This window comes from Paramormyrops kingsleyae, chromosome 7, assembly GCF_048594095.1.
Source record: "Paramormyrops kingsleyae isolate MSU_618 chromosome 7, PKINGS_0.4, whole genome shotgun sequence".
Lineage (NCBI taxonomy): Eukaryota > Metazoa > Chordata > Actinopteri > Osteoglossiformes > Mormyridae > Paramormyrops > Paramormyrops kingsleyae.
The window spans coordinates 7804099-7822853 of NC_132803.1; the positions used below are offsets into that span (position 1 = coordinate 7804099).

General features: G+C 37.3%; 1 protein-coding gene across 2 annotated transcripts; it reads right to left on the reverse strand.

Annotated features, from left to right (window-relative positions):
• Positions 1-855: 855 nt before the first annotated feature.
• On the reverse strand, positions 856-18424 carry LOC111843803 (uncharacterized). Of its 2 annotated transcripts, none has more exons than XM_023811699.2 (18): positions 18273-18424; positions 17928-18001; positions 12522-12632; positions 11468-11725; positions 11203-11292; positions 10802-10939; positions 9884-9976; positions 9443-9649; positions 7859-7963; positions 7442-7594; positions 6898-7065; positions 5466-5639; positions 5078-5167; positions 4657-4740; positions 3647-3765; positions 2226-2334; positions 1873-2036; positions 856-1733 (listed from the first exon to the last, which is right to left on the reverse strand). In XM_023811699.2, exons 3-18 carry the CDS (start codon positions 12627-12629, stop codon positions 1631-1633), a joined length of 2163 nt encoding a protein of 720 aa, XP_023667467.1. In that variant the 5' UTR covers positions 12630-12632; positions 17928-18001; positions 18273-18424; the 3' UTR covers positions 856-1630. The 2 variants fall into 2 exon arrangements, with proteins under 2 accessions (XP_023667467.1, XP_023667466.1); XM_023811698.2 differs by having other exon boundaries at positions 12522-12718.
• Positions 18425-18755: the final 331 nt, after the last annotated feature.

The following is an 18755-nucleotide window of genomic DNA, read 5'->3' on the forward strand; positions in this document are numbered from 1 at the left end:
GTACTGAAGGACAAGGGGAGCACCGGCACCTGGTAACAAGCACTGGTTGGAAGATGGATGAAAACCATATGTTATGATCTCCAGTTGTATCATTTGCACCAATATCAGTCTTCTCCTGGTGGCTGCTGATGATCACATATCCGGGCATTTTCCTGGTAGGCCAATGGGTATGTAGGCTGCGAAAAATAATGGGGGAGTGGGGTACCCTCCCCTCTCAGCAAAATTTATTGCTAGGCAAAAATACTCATGGGAAACCCCCCCTTGCTCGGCAAAATGCATTGTCGGGGACCTCCACCCCAGTCGGCAAAATGAATCATGAATCACGCATAGCTGAACCCCAAAGTCCAGGACTGATTTTTAATTCCAGTCCAGCCCTAATTGTACGTCATCCAGAGAAGCAAGTCTGATTTGGTTACACCAGGAAGATGTCTTTATAAGGGGTACAACTGATGCGATAATGATGATCAACAGCTAAACTGTATTTTGTTTGGTGGTGTTGTTTGTGTGGCTCCAGTATTAGATTGTTTGTTCATAAAGAGTTTGTGTGTTCTACAGTACTTACCCATGTTTATATGATCAACCGCCTGTGTAGTACTTTGTATTTGTTAATGGTTTTCTGCCACCAGTTAACTGCATATTTTCACAATTCATTAATGTACCAATAAATGTTTGTATTGAAACGTCATACACTGTAACTTTCTTTTGTGCTACGGCCTTACCCTAGACTGGGTGGCAACTCATAACATGAAATTATACTTAAGTGGCTTGAAAACCTGGATACACTGTTCATGTAACAAAAAAAGAAAAAAGAAAAAGGTTAGCTTAAACCTAGCACCATTAACCATTACAATTCAATTCCAAAAATTAGGTATATTTTATTTTTTTTTAATCTGATTTACTTGCTTTAACACCATACATACACTTCCTTCTAATAACCGTCAAAGGTAACTATAAACAATAGAAAATTCCCATTTAGTGTTACAGTGACAATTTGATTTACATTCCGGGGAGCTTAACCCATCCAAGTATCCAAGTATGTCAGCATGGCATCTTCAGCAAAAGCACCTATTCGATCATATGTTTCCCCAAAAATACCTCTTCTAAATGAGTGGTACAGACTTTTCTGACAAAACAATGTCTCCAGGACAATGCCCATAGAATAGATTCAGAGATCTGAAATTTACCTTCAAAACCTATTAAAATTTGTATATAACAGTAATATATCTGTCTTACTTATATAAAATATATTAAATCTATATTTAATATGTCAGTATAAAACACTTTTAAATGTTTCTTTAATATGAATACATTTCATTTATATTATTTATTTTAATATATAATACATATCGAAATAATACTTTATTCTATGAATCTGTTTATTGTTCAAGTAATGTCTGTGCTACAGTATATTCTGCTATGTCCTGTTTTGGAAAGAAACTAGTTATGTTTAAAACTTCCAATTAATCTCATGGGAAACATAAATTCCTTATAAATTGTAATTGGTCTCTGAAGTCACTTTGACTTTTGTGTCACAGAAAGGTTTAAACACTGGGCTTGAGTTTGTACTGAATTAAACTGATATTTACATTTTCGTGTAAGTGCATTTCACATTGCAATGTAAGTTTTGGCATTAGTCCTTGCTCGTCGTGGAATCAATTCCATGCTCATCGTCTTTATCCAGGTCGATTCTACGATTTTCAAGAGTCTGTCTCATTACAAGAGAGTCCTTCCACCTAAAAAAGGAATATAAGGCTTTATGTCATAACATGTTCATCTCACAGTAAACAAACCGTTAAATAATTACATTCACAGTCACTGAATCATAAAATACAGCGTATAGGTGAAGATTGGCTTGTATGCGAGAGAGTGTACTTCATCTGCAGGTTCTGCTCCAGCAGCTGCTTCTGTAGGCGCGCTGTGGCCTCGCGCTCCTCTGTGAGCTCCCTCTGCGTGTGCCGGTGCTGTGCCTCCTTTCTACCCGCCTCTTCCTCACTGTCATTAAGCTGCCGTTTCAGGGAGCGGATCCTTTGGGCCATCTGTGATGTCGGATAAAGTCAGGTTGAACATCTACATACTGTAGAGGCCCAATCAGGGCAAACACTGCGCATCACAGAAAGGCAGATTGTTTTTAAAGAGTCAAAACCGTACATGCATAAAACACACAGCAAAAGAGAGAACCAGACCCCCTTATGAAACACAGAAATGCAGCATTGTAGTACTCCTACCAGATCTTTCTGTTCCATGGCCAGCTTGCGCTCTTCCTCTGTCTGCTCCATCAGTTCACTGACCTTTCTTTCCAGCTTCCCAATGTTGTTTGTTAGCATGCCCTTGTTCCTAAACATTTCAAGTACATATATTAAGTCACAGATAATGAAAACTGCTTTATAAAAAAGTAAAAAGTTCAAAATAGTAGTGGATTCTAATAATATTGAATTATTTTCAATTTACCAAAACAGGGAATACCATCAACATGTGGCATTTTATGTGTACAGAAAAGGGACAAAATGTTCCTTTACTGGCAAACAATGATTTATACTTTGTTTTAAACCGGAATTAACCAGCTCGAAATTCTATTGACCAGCTAGATTTTCCTCAAGGCTCAGTGTCATTGTTATCTATCTACTGTACTTAAGTGCATCGGTGTACTATGGTTTGTCATGCTGATTTTAAACCAAGTAATTTGTATCTGGGTTTTTGTTGTTTTCTGGTGTTTTGTCCTCGGTGATAATTGCTGGCATCTTGTTTCTGGCCTTGTGGTTTAGTTATCTAGTGACTGCAGCTAATGTGCTAAATGTGCAGGTTTGTTTTATGTTCATGTTGGTTCTTTAGTATTTGAATTTTATCCCCATTTTTCAGGTTCTCGTTTCTGGTTTTTCCAGTGCTCTGTCTCTTGTATAACTCAGCCAGGAACTGCTCATCCAATCTGCCGTCTCAGGTCCTGACAGTTAATGGCCTCCTGTGCTGTAATGTCCAATGGTTTCAGGGAGTTTTGCGCAGAACATTTGGCATATGTGGCATTTGGCAATCTGGTTTGGGATGTTCCAGAGGTGGGTAGTTCAGTGATAGGTAAAAACAAAATATTGGTCTGGATTTTGGACTTTCTGGCCCTGAACAGAACCTGGACTTCTGGAATATTTTCTTTTGGGTCACGCAAAAAAATGACCAAAAGTGTCATTACATTACTTGAGCTTAATATGAATGGGCTGCATAAGAAAACATTTTCACAAGACAAGTTTCAGTTTGACAAGGCGAAGCAATCTAGAAGAAAAATATTTAGAAATTGAGAAATTGTTGGCTAATGTGTGAAAAAAATCAAATTTTTTGTCGCAATTATCTACCACGGAATCCTTCATTAAAATGCTACATTTGTCATATACAACACAGTAAATCATCTCACTCTCTTTTCTATTCTGGGCTGGAGTGAGTGATCAGAAGCAGAGGAGAGTGTACAGTATGTGTTGTCATTTACAATATGTGTGACAATGTAAGTTTTCATCACGATAATCATTCATATATTACACTCACTCTATTCTGCACCCAAGTTTTTCCTCTAAATGGTGCTGGAATATTACAATGCCATGTTCAAGCAGTGTACGAGATACAGAAAAGATCATGCTAGCACCTGCATTTTATAGCCACAACTTACCTCTCCTCTGTCCGAAGGGAGTTCTCTAGATCCTTGATTTTGCTTTCAAATTTGATGATGATGTCATCTTGAACCCTGGTATTCTGAAGCTCCTGTATCTCTTTATGTAGGTCCTTGATCTATAGCACAGAGGTAACTGAATTTATTTGTTGCTAAGAAATATCAAAATGCAACATTTCAACAAAAAATGGTAAACAAATATACATGAGAATTAAAATATATGCATAAATTATACTACAAACAAGACAAAAAATTAAATATGTAACAATAGAACTGCAGTCACATAAAAAAATCATAATATGCAATTCTGTGCATCATTTTCATGGTCGTATTTTCAGTTTGTATATGCTTATAAACACAAAAGTAAATTGAAAGCTGCAAAACCCATAACAAATCCTGTTAAATAAACTGTTTAAACTAGTTTAAACTAATACATATTCATAATAAGCATAAAAAATTTCTTCTTGAAATTCTAAAAAGTTCAAAAGTTGTAGATCTTTGCAAATAAAAACCAGCACGAAAACTGAATCTAGTAATTTTAACATAGTCTCAGAAAGCTGTAATGAACTGTTGTCCCAACTGCTGTCAGGCTCTTATTTTGCAGATTAATTTTTCTGGCTAGTCTGTTGTTATTTATATGTTGTATAAATAAACATCGAATTATTCATGTGGTGTTTCATAGAACTAATAATAATAATAATAATACATGAAATATCCATTTTACCAGGGATGACCTGATTTCAAACACAGTATGAAGGTGAGACATAAATATATATTTTGATATGAGTATGTTTAGCAGTTTGAGGAAAAACCTTGTTTCTAGGACAGGAGTTTAAAATCTAGTTTGTATTATGTTATGACAAATAAATCCTTGCTTTGTGCTTGTTAAACCTTAAATACAAAATTCTGATATTCTTAAAATTGAATCCAATGAGTTTTGCAAAAGTCTGATTTAAAAAATGTCACCTCAGAATTGTTTTTATTACTTTGTCACACATAATGCTGCGTACCTCTCTTTCTAGAATGGCTTTTTCATATTCCAGCTGGTCATTAAGGTCTTTTTCCTGAATCAGCTTCATCTGAAACTGTTCTGCCTGTAAAATAAATTGACTTCCTTATTAAAAAGACAGTCAGCCTGTTCTGTTAGGTTAGTATGTAGGTCAGTGTAAAAATAATAGTATCTAGTGAAAAGTACACAGCAGTTGTTTAAAAAAACATATTCAGTGATAAAATCAAGAGTGCAAATGATTAAAATTACACAAAAATAATAGTTTGCTAAAAAAGTAAAGTACTACACAATTTATAGCTATTCATGTCACTGGATATAATCTATTTTAAAGTTTTATGAGCTGCCAGTGGTATATTTCAAAAGGTTTACTGTGTAGAAGAGAATGTAGAAGCTTAGCAAAAATCCACATTTAGAAGATTTACCTGTTCACTGGCTCTTTTGTATTTGCTGGTCGACCTCTGCTCATTGTCAAGCAGCTCTTCCAGATCACTCTCCAGATCAATGACCTTCTCCTGAGGAAGTGGTCATGGGAAATATCTTGAGATTTAAATCGATTGTCTCCCAACATTTGAGATGAACGATAAACATGAAAATTATAAATCTGTTGAATTGTACTATAAATGTCTATACTGTGCAGCAATAATATTTTATTTTTAAGATTAAATATTTATAGTGAATCAGTTTTAATTTTTGAAGAACATTTGAGTGTGCTGCTTCTAAAATATTTTGATTAATGAGTTTCTGTAATTTTAGCAGAAGAACGTATAATCATGTCTACATATTTTGGATAAAGCTGGAATGATTTGGTACCTGGGTCTGCTTCAACTGTTTCACAACTTCCTCCTTTGATTGGGCCATTGCCTCCAGCTCCATCTGCAGATCTTCTACTGTCCTCTCAGCCTGTTTGCACTGCAGTTGGATACGTTCCCGCAACTGGATCTCTTCCTCCAGAGATTTCTCTTTGTCAGTCAGCTTCTCAGCAATCTGGGTCAAACACACATACCCACTAAATGACTTACTGACTTATATATATGCAGTATGAGTCAAAAATCTGTACACATCAAGCCACCTACAAAGGAGAGTGATAGAGTGTCACATTGTATGATCTGGCCACCTGACCTAAACACAGTAGAAATGGTTTTTGGGGGAGTTTGATCAGAGAGTGAAGGAAAAATAGCCAATGAATGCTCAGTATATGTAGGACCTACTTCAGGACAGCTGGAAAATCATCCCAGGAGGCCACCTCATGAAACTGCTGAAAAGGAGTCCACTGGAAAAATTGGGGTTAAGGGCCTTGCTCAAAGCCCAGTGATGGGATTGCTCTGTCAACCCAGGGATTTGAACCGGAAACCTTCCGAGTTCCAACCCACAGAGCCCCCTCCCCAATTAATTTTATTACGTTTTAATAATAATGTTATATGCTATTTTTATTGTCTTTATAAATGTAGAGAAGGTAGTACAAATAAACCTTTCTATGGATAAGCGTGTCCAAACTTTTAACCGTGTGTGTGTAATATATATATATATATATATATATATATATATATATATATATATATATACATACACACACACACACACACACACACACACACGTGACTCAGTAATGGCCTTCTGAAGGTTTACATTTAGTTTCATGACTGATGCTTTATTTTGACCTGATGACCAGAGGCAGCACATCCAAATCATAGATGTTTCTTAATGAAACATCTCTATTGTATTCATTGTCATCTTGGGGTCACTGATATTCTTTATAGAGTCTGCTACTTTGTTGTCTCTCTCTAAAGTTAATGGTGCAATGGTTAATGTACATAATTAGTTGAGTACTTGCAGTAGCATTAGTAGTACTGTACTTGTCACCAACAGAAATTGCAGATATTTGTGTTTTATTTTATGCATTTAACAACACTTCACTTGAGGGGGCTTAAGTAACTTCGTAACTCAGTTACTACTCAAGTACAAATCATGGACAACTGCATGAAATAAATGAACTGTCATGACTGATTAAATGACAAACGAACATGGGCTCAGTACATAACACTTGGTTACTGGTGAATTAATTTGTTAAGTAAGAGTGTACGACTACACAAGTAAAGCTACCAAAAACATTCTGAGAAGGGGTCCAGGGTATAAAAAACCCTATTTTAGAACAATAACCAAAAACACAGGTGAATTTACAAGCATATTACAATAAATAATGATAAAAAGAGCAGCAGTAAATGACAATAAGAGAATATCAGACCTCCCCCTGTAGCCGCCTGACGATCTGCTGGGCCTTGTCCAGCTCCTGCGTGTTCTCCAGCAGACTCTCCTCCAGCTCCTCCACCTGCAGCTGGGCCTCATTCTTCAGCTTCTGCTGGAGGCTCAGCTCTATGGCTGACTGGCTTGCAGCTTTTAAAGCGTCTCCCAGCTGCAAGTGATTGCAATCAGACAGAGCGTTCCCTCTTCAAACAGAACATGTGACAAATTGATTCATTTTTTTTCAGTGCTCAGAAATGCACAATCTGGGACAGATTATAACCATATTAATGTAAATATTAAATACAGAACAATATAAACATGTGGGGGAAACTTCCATGACTGCCTTGTATAACTGGGGTAATCAGTTACTAAAGGTGTTATACTTGCATTATCGGAATTATACTTGATTTACATCCCTGCCAATATATGTTTTTCAAAATTTAACAAAGGAAATATTGACTTTTTAACTTTCCAGATACTATTCAGTTCAGATGACAAACATTGCCACTTGGTTCGCTTCATGCAGAGGCTGCCGTCCCTCATACCTCGGCCTCTAGGCGGAGCACCGTGTTGCTCAGCTCTGAATTCTTCTTATCACGCATCTCTTTGTCTACCCTCAGCTCCTCCACTTCCCTCTCCATATGCCAGAGCTTTTCAGATAATGTCTGGGAATGTTTCGTCTGCTTCTCCAGAGCTTCCTGCGGCACAATAAATTCCAGGCTTACACTACAACATTACTGCATACATCAACTTCACGAGGAACAATAACTCTTCAAGGAATGATAATTCTGAAGACAGGTATTTGCTTAGAATGTAATTCTAAAAATCTATAAAATTAGTATATGTAGTATATATAGACACAAAATATATACAGAATTAGTACATATAGAATATTACCTTATTATTCTATATAGTATGTATAGAATAATAATATACTATAGTCAAAAAATTGCTTGCCGTACTTCAGCATCTTCTATCTTGTTCTTCAAAGCCTGCTGCAGGAAGCCAAATGCGAATTCTTGAGTGTTGGCCTCCACCATCGCTTCTCTAGCTTCTTTCAACTCCCTCTGCACACAAAACATGAAGTATGCTTAACTTATACATACGGATACACATTCAAGCATTTTTCATTTACATTTGAGCTTTGACCACAAGGATTTTACACTATTAACAGATTATAGTATAACAAGAAGTCAAACAGTTACAAACTCTAGGGTCCAGAGCCGCAGCCCTGGAGGAACATAACTGCAGCTAGATCTGACAAAAAAAATGTAGCATTCAGCCGCAGGACCCTGGTTAGCTGATTTTGTTTTAATCAGATTATGAAAAACAGCCTTTAAAAATAAACACATAAACCACTGGTCGTTTCTCAGTTCGGTAAAAAAAAATAATAATAATCTGTAGGTTCTGCATTCACAGATTTAACCAAGTGCGGATTGAAAATATTAAAAATAAAATAAAACAGAAATAAAAAATTCCAGAAAGTTCCACATGAATGAAGTGATGTGTAGTTTTGGTTGTTGCTAAGTGTGTAAGTGTGTGTGTGTGTGAGACAGAGAGAAAGACAAAATGAATTAATATTTATTCTATTTATATTTTCTACTGTATATAATATGGTTGTTGTGTCTGTACTGCACAGACATTTTTGTCATTATTCCCTAAACAATATAGTATAACTAATATTTACATTGCAATTACATTGTATTAGGTATTATAAGTAATGTACAGATGATTTAAAATATACAGGACGTTGTGTGTACATTATATGCAAATACTTCAGCATTTTTTATAAGGGACTTCAGCATGCTCGAATTTTGGTATCAGCAAGGAGTTCTGGAACCATGGATACTGAGGGTTGACTGTATTGTATTTTATGTATTGTTTAATTCCATGACAGATCAGAAAATACATAATATATGTTTCACTCAAGTTGCAGCTTTCTTCAGCATACCACTTGCCGTAACCATAGTTCATGATTTTAAATGATGACACCTGTAAATGAACAGTGTACAGTATTATCCTAATTAAGTACAGTGGGATGTTGCCAATACCAATGCTGCATGGAGGCGATGTGAAAGATTAGTCTACGTTAAAGTAGGAAATTCAAACTGGATATCCATGTATTATTCATTTTGCATCATACCTCTATTAGTATTTTAGTATACTATACTATACTATACTATACTATACTATACTATACTATACTATACTATATTAGTAAGTTATCTAGATTTGGACAGCTAACGAATCAAGTCCTTAATGCACAGTCACAATTCCACAGTGAGCTAAAGTCTATCCTAGGAGATACATGCCATAAATCGGGTTGGAATTGTTGTGTCTGTGGAAGGAAATCCATGCAAACACGGGGGAAGCATGCAAACTGCAGAGAGAGCCCGAGGGGCAGGACCCAGGAAGCCACCATACCACTCCATTAACATAATGAGAAAAATCCTATAGTTCACATAGCTATGCTGAACTTCATTGGCAGACCTTTGTACATTGTAGTACATTATTTTCGGTCTGCCGTGATGTTTGCGATGTCATACCTCCTGCTGTCTTAAGCGCTCATTCAGAGCTGAAATCTCCATTTCCATTTCTGCCATATTTTCCCTCATTCGTTTCATCTCCACTTGCAGTTGGGTATTCGTCCGGAACAGGTCTTCATTGTGCACCAGCAGTCCCCTCATTTCAAAACGGATTTGGTTCCTCTCCTTATCCATCTCAATGCTCTCAGCCTCAAGGAACTGGTTTCTCTGTGAGGAGAGAAGGAACCAGGCAAGACAAAGTCATCAAGAATTCTCATACATGTGGGTTATCTATTCTGTAATGTACTGCTTGATAGAACAAGATTGCCTCTAACGTCAGATGTTCTACATTAAGGTGTTTACACGCTTGCGTAAACAAGACTATTTCGCTTTTGCTATTATTGTATAAGCAACAGCTGTAAGTTGACATGATAACATTATAACACTTTTTAGACAGCATACCTTCTGAATTTCATCAAGCTGCTTTGTGAGTTCTTCAATATAATCCCGTTTATAAGGAGCTGTTGTCTTCAGGAGATAGGGACTAGTACTGGGCTGTAAGACCAAACACACATATGAACATGGCACTGGGACACCAAAAAATATGGGTACTTTAGCGTTTTGAACGCATTTGTACGTACGTAGGTACATAGAAATTTGTTTGCAACCAACTAGGTATGTAGCTATTTGGCAAAACCTTTGAGTGTAAACCCCCCCTCAAAATTTACTTCAAGTTGTCAAAATCTAACTCACCCCCCTAACCCCACTCCCATTACAGAGGGGGTCCCCATTGATTGGCGAAATCTACAGCCCACCCCCCCACAAATTCATTTCTATTGATTCTGGTCAAAGTGTGGATGGTCTAGAGTCTATCCCAGGCAGCAAAGAGCACAAACCTGGGGTACACCCTAGATGGGACAGCAATAAGAAGTAATAAATAGTAATAAATAAAGGAGTAATAAATAGCCATTTTGTGTATACATGCATATGCAGGTCATGAGGGGGACAGTCTAGCCTGTATTCCATTCCATCGCAGAACACACATTCACACACAATAATACACCACGGGCAATGTAGAGGGACCAATTCAGCAAACTGCATATCTTTGGGACTCTGGGAGGAAGCTCAGACAAACACAGGAGGAGCACAGTTCAAAGGCTGCCAAACACTGGCAAATTAATAGCTGCCTCTAAACATTTCCCTCAGTGCCCGATTGTGTGTGTAAATGTGTTCCGCAATGCGCCTCTGGTGCTTCCTGGGATTACCGCGCCCTGGCACTGCATAAGTGGCTGTGGAAATTGGATGATTTTTATTGTTTGAATGTAACATTTAAATATATATTTTTATACTTGACAGGAAAAGTTCTCATTAGCACCAGACCTCTCGCCTTCTAGTCAAAGTGTCGTACGCAGGGAATCGGCCACGGGAGGCAGAGACTGTGGGGGAGGGCACCGGACTGACACTTCTGCTATTGTAACTAAAAACGCTGAGGTCAGATGGGGCTGGTGACATCATATCCTGGACAGCAAGGGCAGAAAATATAGAGAGAGAATCAGGAATGAAAGTGTAGTACCTCATCAAAGGAATACCTGGAATTACAGCATGATGGCGTTACTAAAGCAGAGTAGTAAACAAATCATTTCACTTATTATTCACTTATCATTAAAATATTACTTTTCAGGAATGAGATTCATAAACTATATTTCAGAAACTCACAAAATATGCATAAAGTCATAAAAATCTGACTATGAAATGTACAAAAAACATGAATAATATAATACCTTGTACTCAGCATTTCTGTAAACGTGGTCAATTGAATGAGCAGCGTAGGGGCTGTTGAACACCCTTGGTGGACTGTCAAAACCACCCACCTGAGACCAAAGAGCAAAACATTTCAAATTGTAAGCTTGCTTATGAATAATTCATCGTGTTTTACTTATATTTAAGCACCAAATTTGACCATTCTCATAACAGAAAGTTAAAGAAATCTCTGCTTAAAGTGTGGAAGCAACCTAAGAAGCTTCCAGTACACCTGCTGATACTCACCCTGTCTGACATAGTATCCCAGTCTCGGGACGCCAGGGACTCCAGGGACCCACGGTGGTTGTTAGACCCAAATCTAGAATTACTGCTCTCCCACTGGGAGCTTCTGGGCCCATTTTCATTTGTTTCATTCCTGGAAACTTTCCCAACTATATCTGAAGCAAGAAAGAGTTGGTATTTGGGGTTCTGGCTGATGTTTGCAGCTGGTGGTTCCTCTTCAGATGAAGGACTTTCAAGCTGCTTATTTGCAAAGGCTGATTCCTAAAGGATTCAATACGAGGAGAAAATGTAAATTAAAAGCATTTTCAAATAAATTAAATGTATATACAAACGATATTTGAAATAATATTTTGAATGCCCTATCCTACAAAAAGTCAACATGGCTGAATTATATCAAATAACCAACTGGAATAAAAATTGTAATTTTACTACTAGGCTTCGTCCCTTTACACTGGGATTTTTTTCAGCAATTTGTTGTTTTAGAATACTGCGGAATGCATTTTAAATGGCATATAGCATTTCATGCCGTTTTTATTTTCAAGGTGCTCATTTGTCTGAATATGAGCAATCCGTGAGATCTCCGCTTATACTGCTCAGTTAATAGAATGTTAATAGAATACAATTTGGATGTAGCCATATTATCACATACTTGCATTATAGAAATCCGTGCATATAGCGACTACAATGAGGAAAAAAAACCCTGCAGTTATAAGCAACACGTTTGCTTCTATTTGACAGGTCATGTTAATTAAATTTGATGCAGTTTTAATTTTTTTGGACAACCATGTTTTGGGAACCTGCCAGATCATTTCCAGGTTTAACAAGCAACTCTGTGTTAAAACTTGTAAACAAGTAACAGAGAGAAACGCCATAGGCATTAATTGTTTCTCTCTCATTCCCACGATGTTATGACTATTTCGACTAACAAAGCATCACCAAGTGATTTTCATTGAGCAAGTGTAGATAATATATACTGGGGATATGGGAAGGTTACAAACTGAAAGGTATGTCCTTGTATTAATAGAGAAAAAAATAAATAAATGCATGTGATCGTTACCATGCCATTCTCCTGTTTGTGGTCCCTACTCATCTTGTCTGACACTTTATTTGGGAAGCTCTCATGGTGCTGTGTCTCCTGGTACCTTTGTCCATCGTCACCCAACATTTCCTGTAGAGCAAAAAGGCTTCTTCCTCAAATTTTAGCTGGTCCACTACTGGATATACACTCCTGTATCTTCTGCCGCACCCTTAACCCTGTGTTGATGAGGAGGCAAGGCAAATTTAGTAAATCTGGTCTTTTCCATGAACAATGTAATAATCAATGTCGTCGGCCACAGAAACTCTGTACTCTAACTGAAGCAGCCACCGAGAGAGAAAGCCTCCCTCTCTCTTATACGACCCCCCCTTGGTGGCCCCCGTGCCCCGGTTCATGGTCGTACAGTCGCCCCACCATCAGTGGTGGGTTTGTTTTTTCTAGGGCCCCAATCAAGTCACTTTATCCCCCCTCCCCAGATGTTCTGATACTCCACCACTGCCCTCCTAGAGAGACCCCCAAGAACAGCAACAACAGCACGGAACTATATACAATAAAAGTAACCAGGATGCAACAACATGCACAGACATTCAACATATGAAATTAGGAAAATCATGTACAAGCGTAAGAGACGCTGCACAGAAGCTTAGTCTCTCCTTACTATGTTCTTCTGATCCTTTTATAACAACTGAAATAAAAGTAAAAATGAAGCTTAAGCACACATTTCTTAGCTTAGTTTAGTTTAGTTACATTCTTTCAGGTTTTACTTGGAATATAGCCTGTGGTCAGGGGACAATCTGACGGCTGGGGATTTTCACCTTCCCCCTGAATTATTGGTGTCGATTCGTTTTGCTCCTAGTAACCAGGTAACAGTCTAGACCAGGGATGGGCAGTCTTATCCAGAAAGGCTGTCGCGTATGCAGGTCTCCTCTGCAGCTCCCTAACTAGATTACTAATCTGAGGACTGATTGGCTGAGGAGTCCTCACACCTGGGTTTGAACGACTGACCTAAAGGTTACCACAAAAGCCTGCATACAGACTGGCCCTTTGTGGATAAGCCTGCCCCTACTGCCCCCCCCCCCCCCCCGGTCTAGACACCTCCCCACAGACCTGCATCTACCCTGCTTCTGTTTTTTTGGTTCCTGTTATGCACATCCAGACTTGTTTTATTTTACTTTATTCTTTTTGCCATTCAAAACTGTCCATTATTTTCCGTCATTACCGTCTGCATCCTAATGCGAGGTGATTGTGTTGCATTGCAATATGAATGCTCCTGAATGCTTCTGTTTTGGGTGTTTTCCATGCTGCTATTTATTTCTAACGCATCATCGGGTTACAGAAATATGCCATGACATAATCCTTACTTGCCATTTTCTGAAGTATTATTATATTATGTATCTTCTCGCTGTTAGTCTATGCTATCCCTGTGACTAACAGAGTTAAACAGTTTCTTGAAGCGTCTCTTCTTGAATAACCTGCTGAACATGGTCCACATGCTCCAGCAAGTACACTTCACTTCGCAGATATCAAGGTTTCTGTTTGCAGCCAAGTCATAACACTAGACCCAAAGTGCAGCAAGCTCATACAGTGTATATGTACAATGAGAAGAGACTGTGGTGGGTGTGGCAGCCACATACTTTGCATGTAAGCAACAGAACAAGATGCAATAAATGCTTAAATTTCTTTAGGTTGTTCATGAAAATAAAAGACATTTTTTTCAAAGACCTGAACATATGGTACATTTACCACACCTAGTATAAAATATCTTTATTATAAAATTGTTTCATTATATGGTCTTAGGCTATTTTTTTTACCATCTTTAGTAAATTGCTGGAGCATTCAGCGGTGCAGAGGCTACCGTATTAACGACAGCATCCGAGACAGAGTTCATTAACACAATAGCTGCATCAGGTATTCACCTTTTACATAGTCCTCAGAAATTCTGAACAATAAACACATGTATTCATTATGGCAACAACATGTCACGCCATTCCCTGAAGTGTCAATCGTTGGCGGTACAGCCAGGTGACAAACAAGGTTTGTGCTGTATTAATATACAGGACTGTTTGGTTTGTGTAATTTTTCTTAGTGGTATCAGACTTTACCTATAAATAAACCGTGAGATAATTCATTCATAAGTCATTACTATATTAAGACACTGTTAAATGTAGCAAAAAATCCATGCTCCATGTTAAAGTATATCAAAGTACTGTCAATGGTAAAGAAATGTGTATTAAAACAAACTGCAATATGATACTACATACTGTAAAAAGCAGCCTACATTTACAAAGCAACACATAAGCGCGATTACTGTAAATACCCCACCCAAACTTTACCAATTTACGAAATGTTCAGAAAGGCCGAAATACAGATATAGTCACAGTTTGTACAACCAAACAAGAACAAGCAAGATGTACTTAACTTTTTCCAATTTTGGAATGCACTTGCAATGCATTAAACGTGTATAAACCTGTTGCCTGAAGACTCATGCAAGTTTATGAGTCATTGTGAAAGACATAAAATCAACACAAACTTACCGTAAGTAGATTCTCGTAAATTCGCATTGTTCCCATGACTTTATAAGTGGAAGCTATTTCACTCTGAATAAGGGGCTTTCACTCCTGGGAGCTTGGGCACGTATTTTGTTAAAAAGTCAAAAACAGTTATAATACATAATCTACTGTCACGTTTTGGGCATCACGAGTCTTCCCTAAATAACCTAAATAACTGATAACCTAAATAACAACTGAGATGTCACATTTAAGATCACAAGTTTCAAATTTACGCATATACTTTTTAGTGAATTATTCTATGAGAGATTTTTTAACGGGACTACATCTAAGGGTACTCTTGGTATACTAAATACATTTTTTAAGATGTACTTGTTCTACAGTGCACAGACTTGTATAACATACAGCCTGAAAACATGGGAAAAGCTCAAACTGAATTGCTTCGGGCCATGACTTGCCAGTAACATGTCATGTGGGAACAACCCCTTTCGTGTAAGCGTTCACACATTCCAGGATCACATTCTTCAGACATAGAAATGTCAGATTTTCTGAGAATGTCCTTTATTACATTGAGTATGAGCATTTCTAAAGAACAGGTTAATAGAAAACATGATGATGTTGGGTATGCACACTCCAGGGTTTTCATCTGATGTTTTTTGAAAGTATGAACCTTAAAAGCTAATTAGTTAGTAGAATAAGATAGATGAGCATAACTCAGAAAACCATTATTAAACTTTGTACTCCTTGGAATTGGAAGAAAGAGCAAATGAAACCTTCCAATTACTCTCTATATGACGTCAATTTAAAAATGTTGCAATTCAATGACATAAATAATCTACTTTTTTGTTTTCTATTGGCTATAACAATTTATTATTTATTTTTAAAGCTTTTCTTTATTTTTATTATTATTATTATTATTGTCTGAAATTGCAAAGGCTGATTTCTGTTTGATTCTATTTAATCAAACCGTTTATTGCATTTGTTGTTCTATATCGAAGTATTGAGATTGAAATGGGATTCCTATCCAAAATAATAAATATATATAGTATTCGGCTGAAGTCCAGCTACATAACCTACCACTGGTTCACCACTTCGGTTTCATGCCTTGGGTGTTTTCTTGAGACGATTTTTGGTTACTGAGAACTATATTGATTCTTTTTAGTGATAAACTAACAATTTTGAAAGTATCTCATTACACAAAAATAGAGTATAATAAAATGATATCATTTAATTATATATGGAATTACAGCAATTATGAAACTGTATCCTGCTGTTACCCTTATCTGCCCGTCCAGTGCAGGGTGTCAGTGAGCCTGGAGCCCCTCCCAGGAGACAGAGGGCACAAAGCAGGGCACAGCTGGCATCGGATGCACACACTTTTGCACAATTTAGAGACACGAGCTCACCAAAACCAAAACGTCCACATGGGCCTGGGACATGGTACATTTCACACAGGAACAGACAGGTTGGGAACCGAACCCACAATACCTGTGATATGAGGCTGCAGTGCGTGTTACCAGTGCCACACAGCCACCCCAACCACATGTAATTTCTGTTAATATATTAACTTAAAAATTATAACATGATATGCAACACTAAACACTGCTCATTTAGGCTTTAAAACAGAACTGTACAGTATATCAGTTTGCACATGGCACGATGACGACAGAGTACTAAGGTGAGTCCTTAATTGTTTAATGTGACTCAAGTGAAAGAGGGTTGTAGAGTAGAATGCACCAGATGTTATTAAATGTATTACAGTTAAATATAAGAAATGCTGTCAATTGCGTTCCAGGCATAAGCATTATCAAACAAAATGATATTTTCTGAGATACATACAGTAGAGCTACATCAGTGGCACCTTGCTAGGTAAAATATTTCATACTAAACAATGTGATGTGGCTCTGGACAAGGCAACATGACACAATGGGTCTGTTTAAGTAAACTGTTACCCAGCCAATAGTAGTGTTTCATTTAAACTAAATAAAACAGGCAATTTGTGGGCCAAAAGAAAGCTTTCAAAAGAAAGCTTAATTTGGCCTGTAAATATTACTTGTATTTAAAAAAAAATAAAATACCCTGTATCCCCCAAGTTTTTGATTTGACATTATTCATGTAAATTCCTGAATCAACAATATTTCCCTAATGCAGTCCACCTTCCCATTACGTACTTTACTTTTATTAAAAACAGGAAATTATTAGGGGTCCAAGCAGCGTAGGTGCAGGATTCCTATTGTTTTTTTAAACAAAATATCTGGGGAATTGCATATTTTTAGTCAAAATAGCACCGTAATGAAATTCACATTTTATGCAAAAATGTAACGCTGTCTTGATTTTTTATACAGACGCACTTTTGTGTTGATAATACAACAAAACAGATTTACTAATGTAAGGAAGAGTATGGACCACTGGTAAGGATGCAGAAAATAATAAATAAAAAGTAAATTCGTAAGCAAAATTAATATATAATGTAATTTAACAGTATAATAAAAAAGAGCTCGAAAAACGTTATGGCTATGAATATTATGCAATACTCCCAAATAAACTGCAACGCAATATTAAATAGCTATAAGTAAATAAATAAGTAAAAAATATCCAGCTTTATGCAGCAAGTCAGTCTCTTTTGGTTTTGAACTATATGAATTAACAAGGCAACATAAAATTACATCTGTATTGCAATGAAAACAGCCATTTTTCAGCTATATGCACAAAGGAAAAAAACTGAACTAGCATGCTCTTTTGCCAGTGTTAATTGCTGAATTTCTTGCCAAAGGGTTATTGGTAAGCTGGATTTCTACGACCTACGGCAGCACAGAATTTTACAGTCTTTAGCCTATTCATATCAGTGATCTAAGATATTTAAAACCATTTCAGGATCCCTCTGATATGTCGGTTGTGAGATTGCACTGTTTCTTATTACCTTTTCTCTGCTGAATGGAAAGTGACTCCTCAGCTGTAAGGAAGACCGTCTCTCAGAGAAGCAGTGAGGCAGATCTGCGGACAAGAGTCAGAGGAGAATAAACAACCAGTTTTTCTAGTCACCTCAACCAAAAGGAAACACCTAGTTTTCATCACACAGGTGTGTACAGAAAAGCAAATGTCTTTGCAACATATCAGCTGGAAACATTTAAATATCAGTGTTATTCCTCTTTTGGTTCCTTTGCTGTAAGTATTCTTGTATGGAGCATTTAAGATACAAAGCTTTTTCTACTGCTAAAGTCAAAATGTTTCACACATGATTGCTAATGTTTGAGAATAAAATTACCTTTGAGGGGCAGGTGTCACAAACATCCAAGAGTGGAAATCACATGATTGTGAAGCAAGAGCAACATTGCAATTTCTGTTCACCCTGTCAGATGCACTTTGGTGTGTTTAGTTAGGTGTATTATTGCTACACGGATCAGCTCAGGCTGTGAGTTCACCAGTAAGAATGGCATGCAGGCTGGGTGTGGAAATGCTGGGTTGGGCCGTGGTTTCACACGTTGGCTGAAGGCCAGAGCTTGCATTTTTTTTCCACAGGTCGGACAACACCCTGTTTTATTCCTGACTGAAACATGACAGCACTAAGCAGTCCAGGATTGCAGAGTCATTGCAAAACTGATGTCTGCCCAGTTTATCCCCTTGGTGACGCTAAGTCTATCAGTGTAGTGCTTCCCACCTCCATGAGAAGGAATCTGTGTGCAATTATATAAATAATTCTGTATGACATATTGATAACTAGCAATACTGTACATTTTCAAAAAGTAAC

Bases quoted from the DNA above. Each gene is read 5' to 3' on its own strand.
- LOC111843803 (XM_023811699.2), bottom strand. From the start codon at position 12,629: ATGTTGGGTGACGATGGACAAAGGTACCAGGAGACACAGCACCATGAG. The intron at 10,940-11,202 runs GTATTATATTAT...CTTGCTGTCCAG, and splicing joins ACAGAAATGCTGAGTACAAG to GATATGATGTCACCAGCCCC. The intron at 2,335-3,646 runs GTAAGTTGTGGC...TGAAATGTTTAG, and splicing joins TCCCTTCGGACAGAGGAGAG to GAACAAGGGCATGCTAACAA.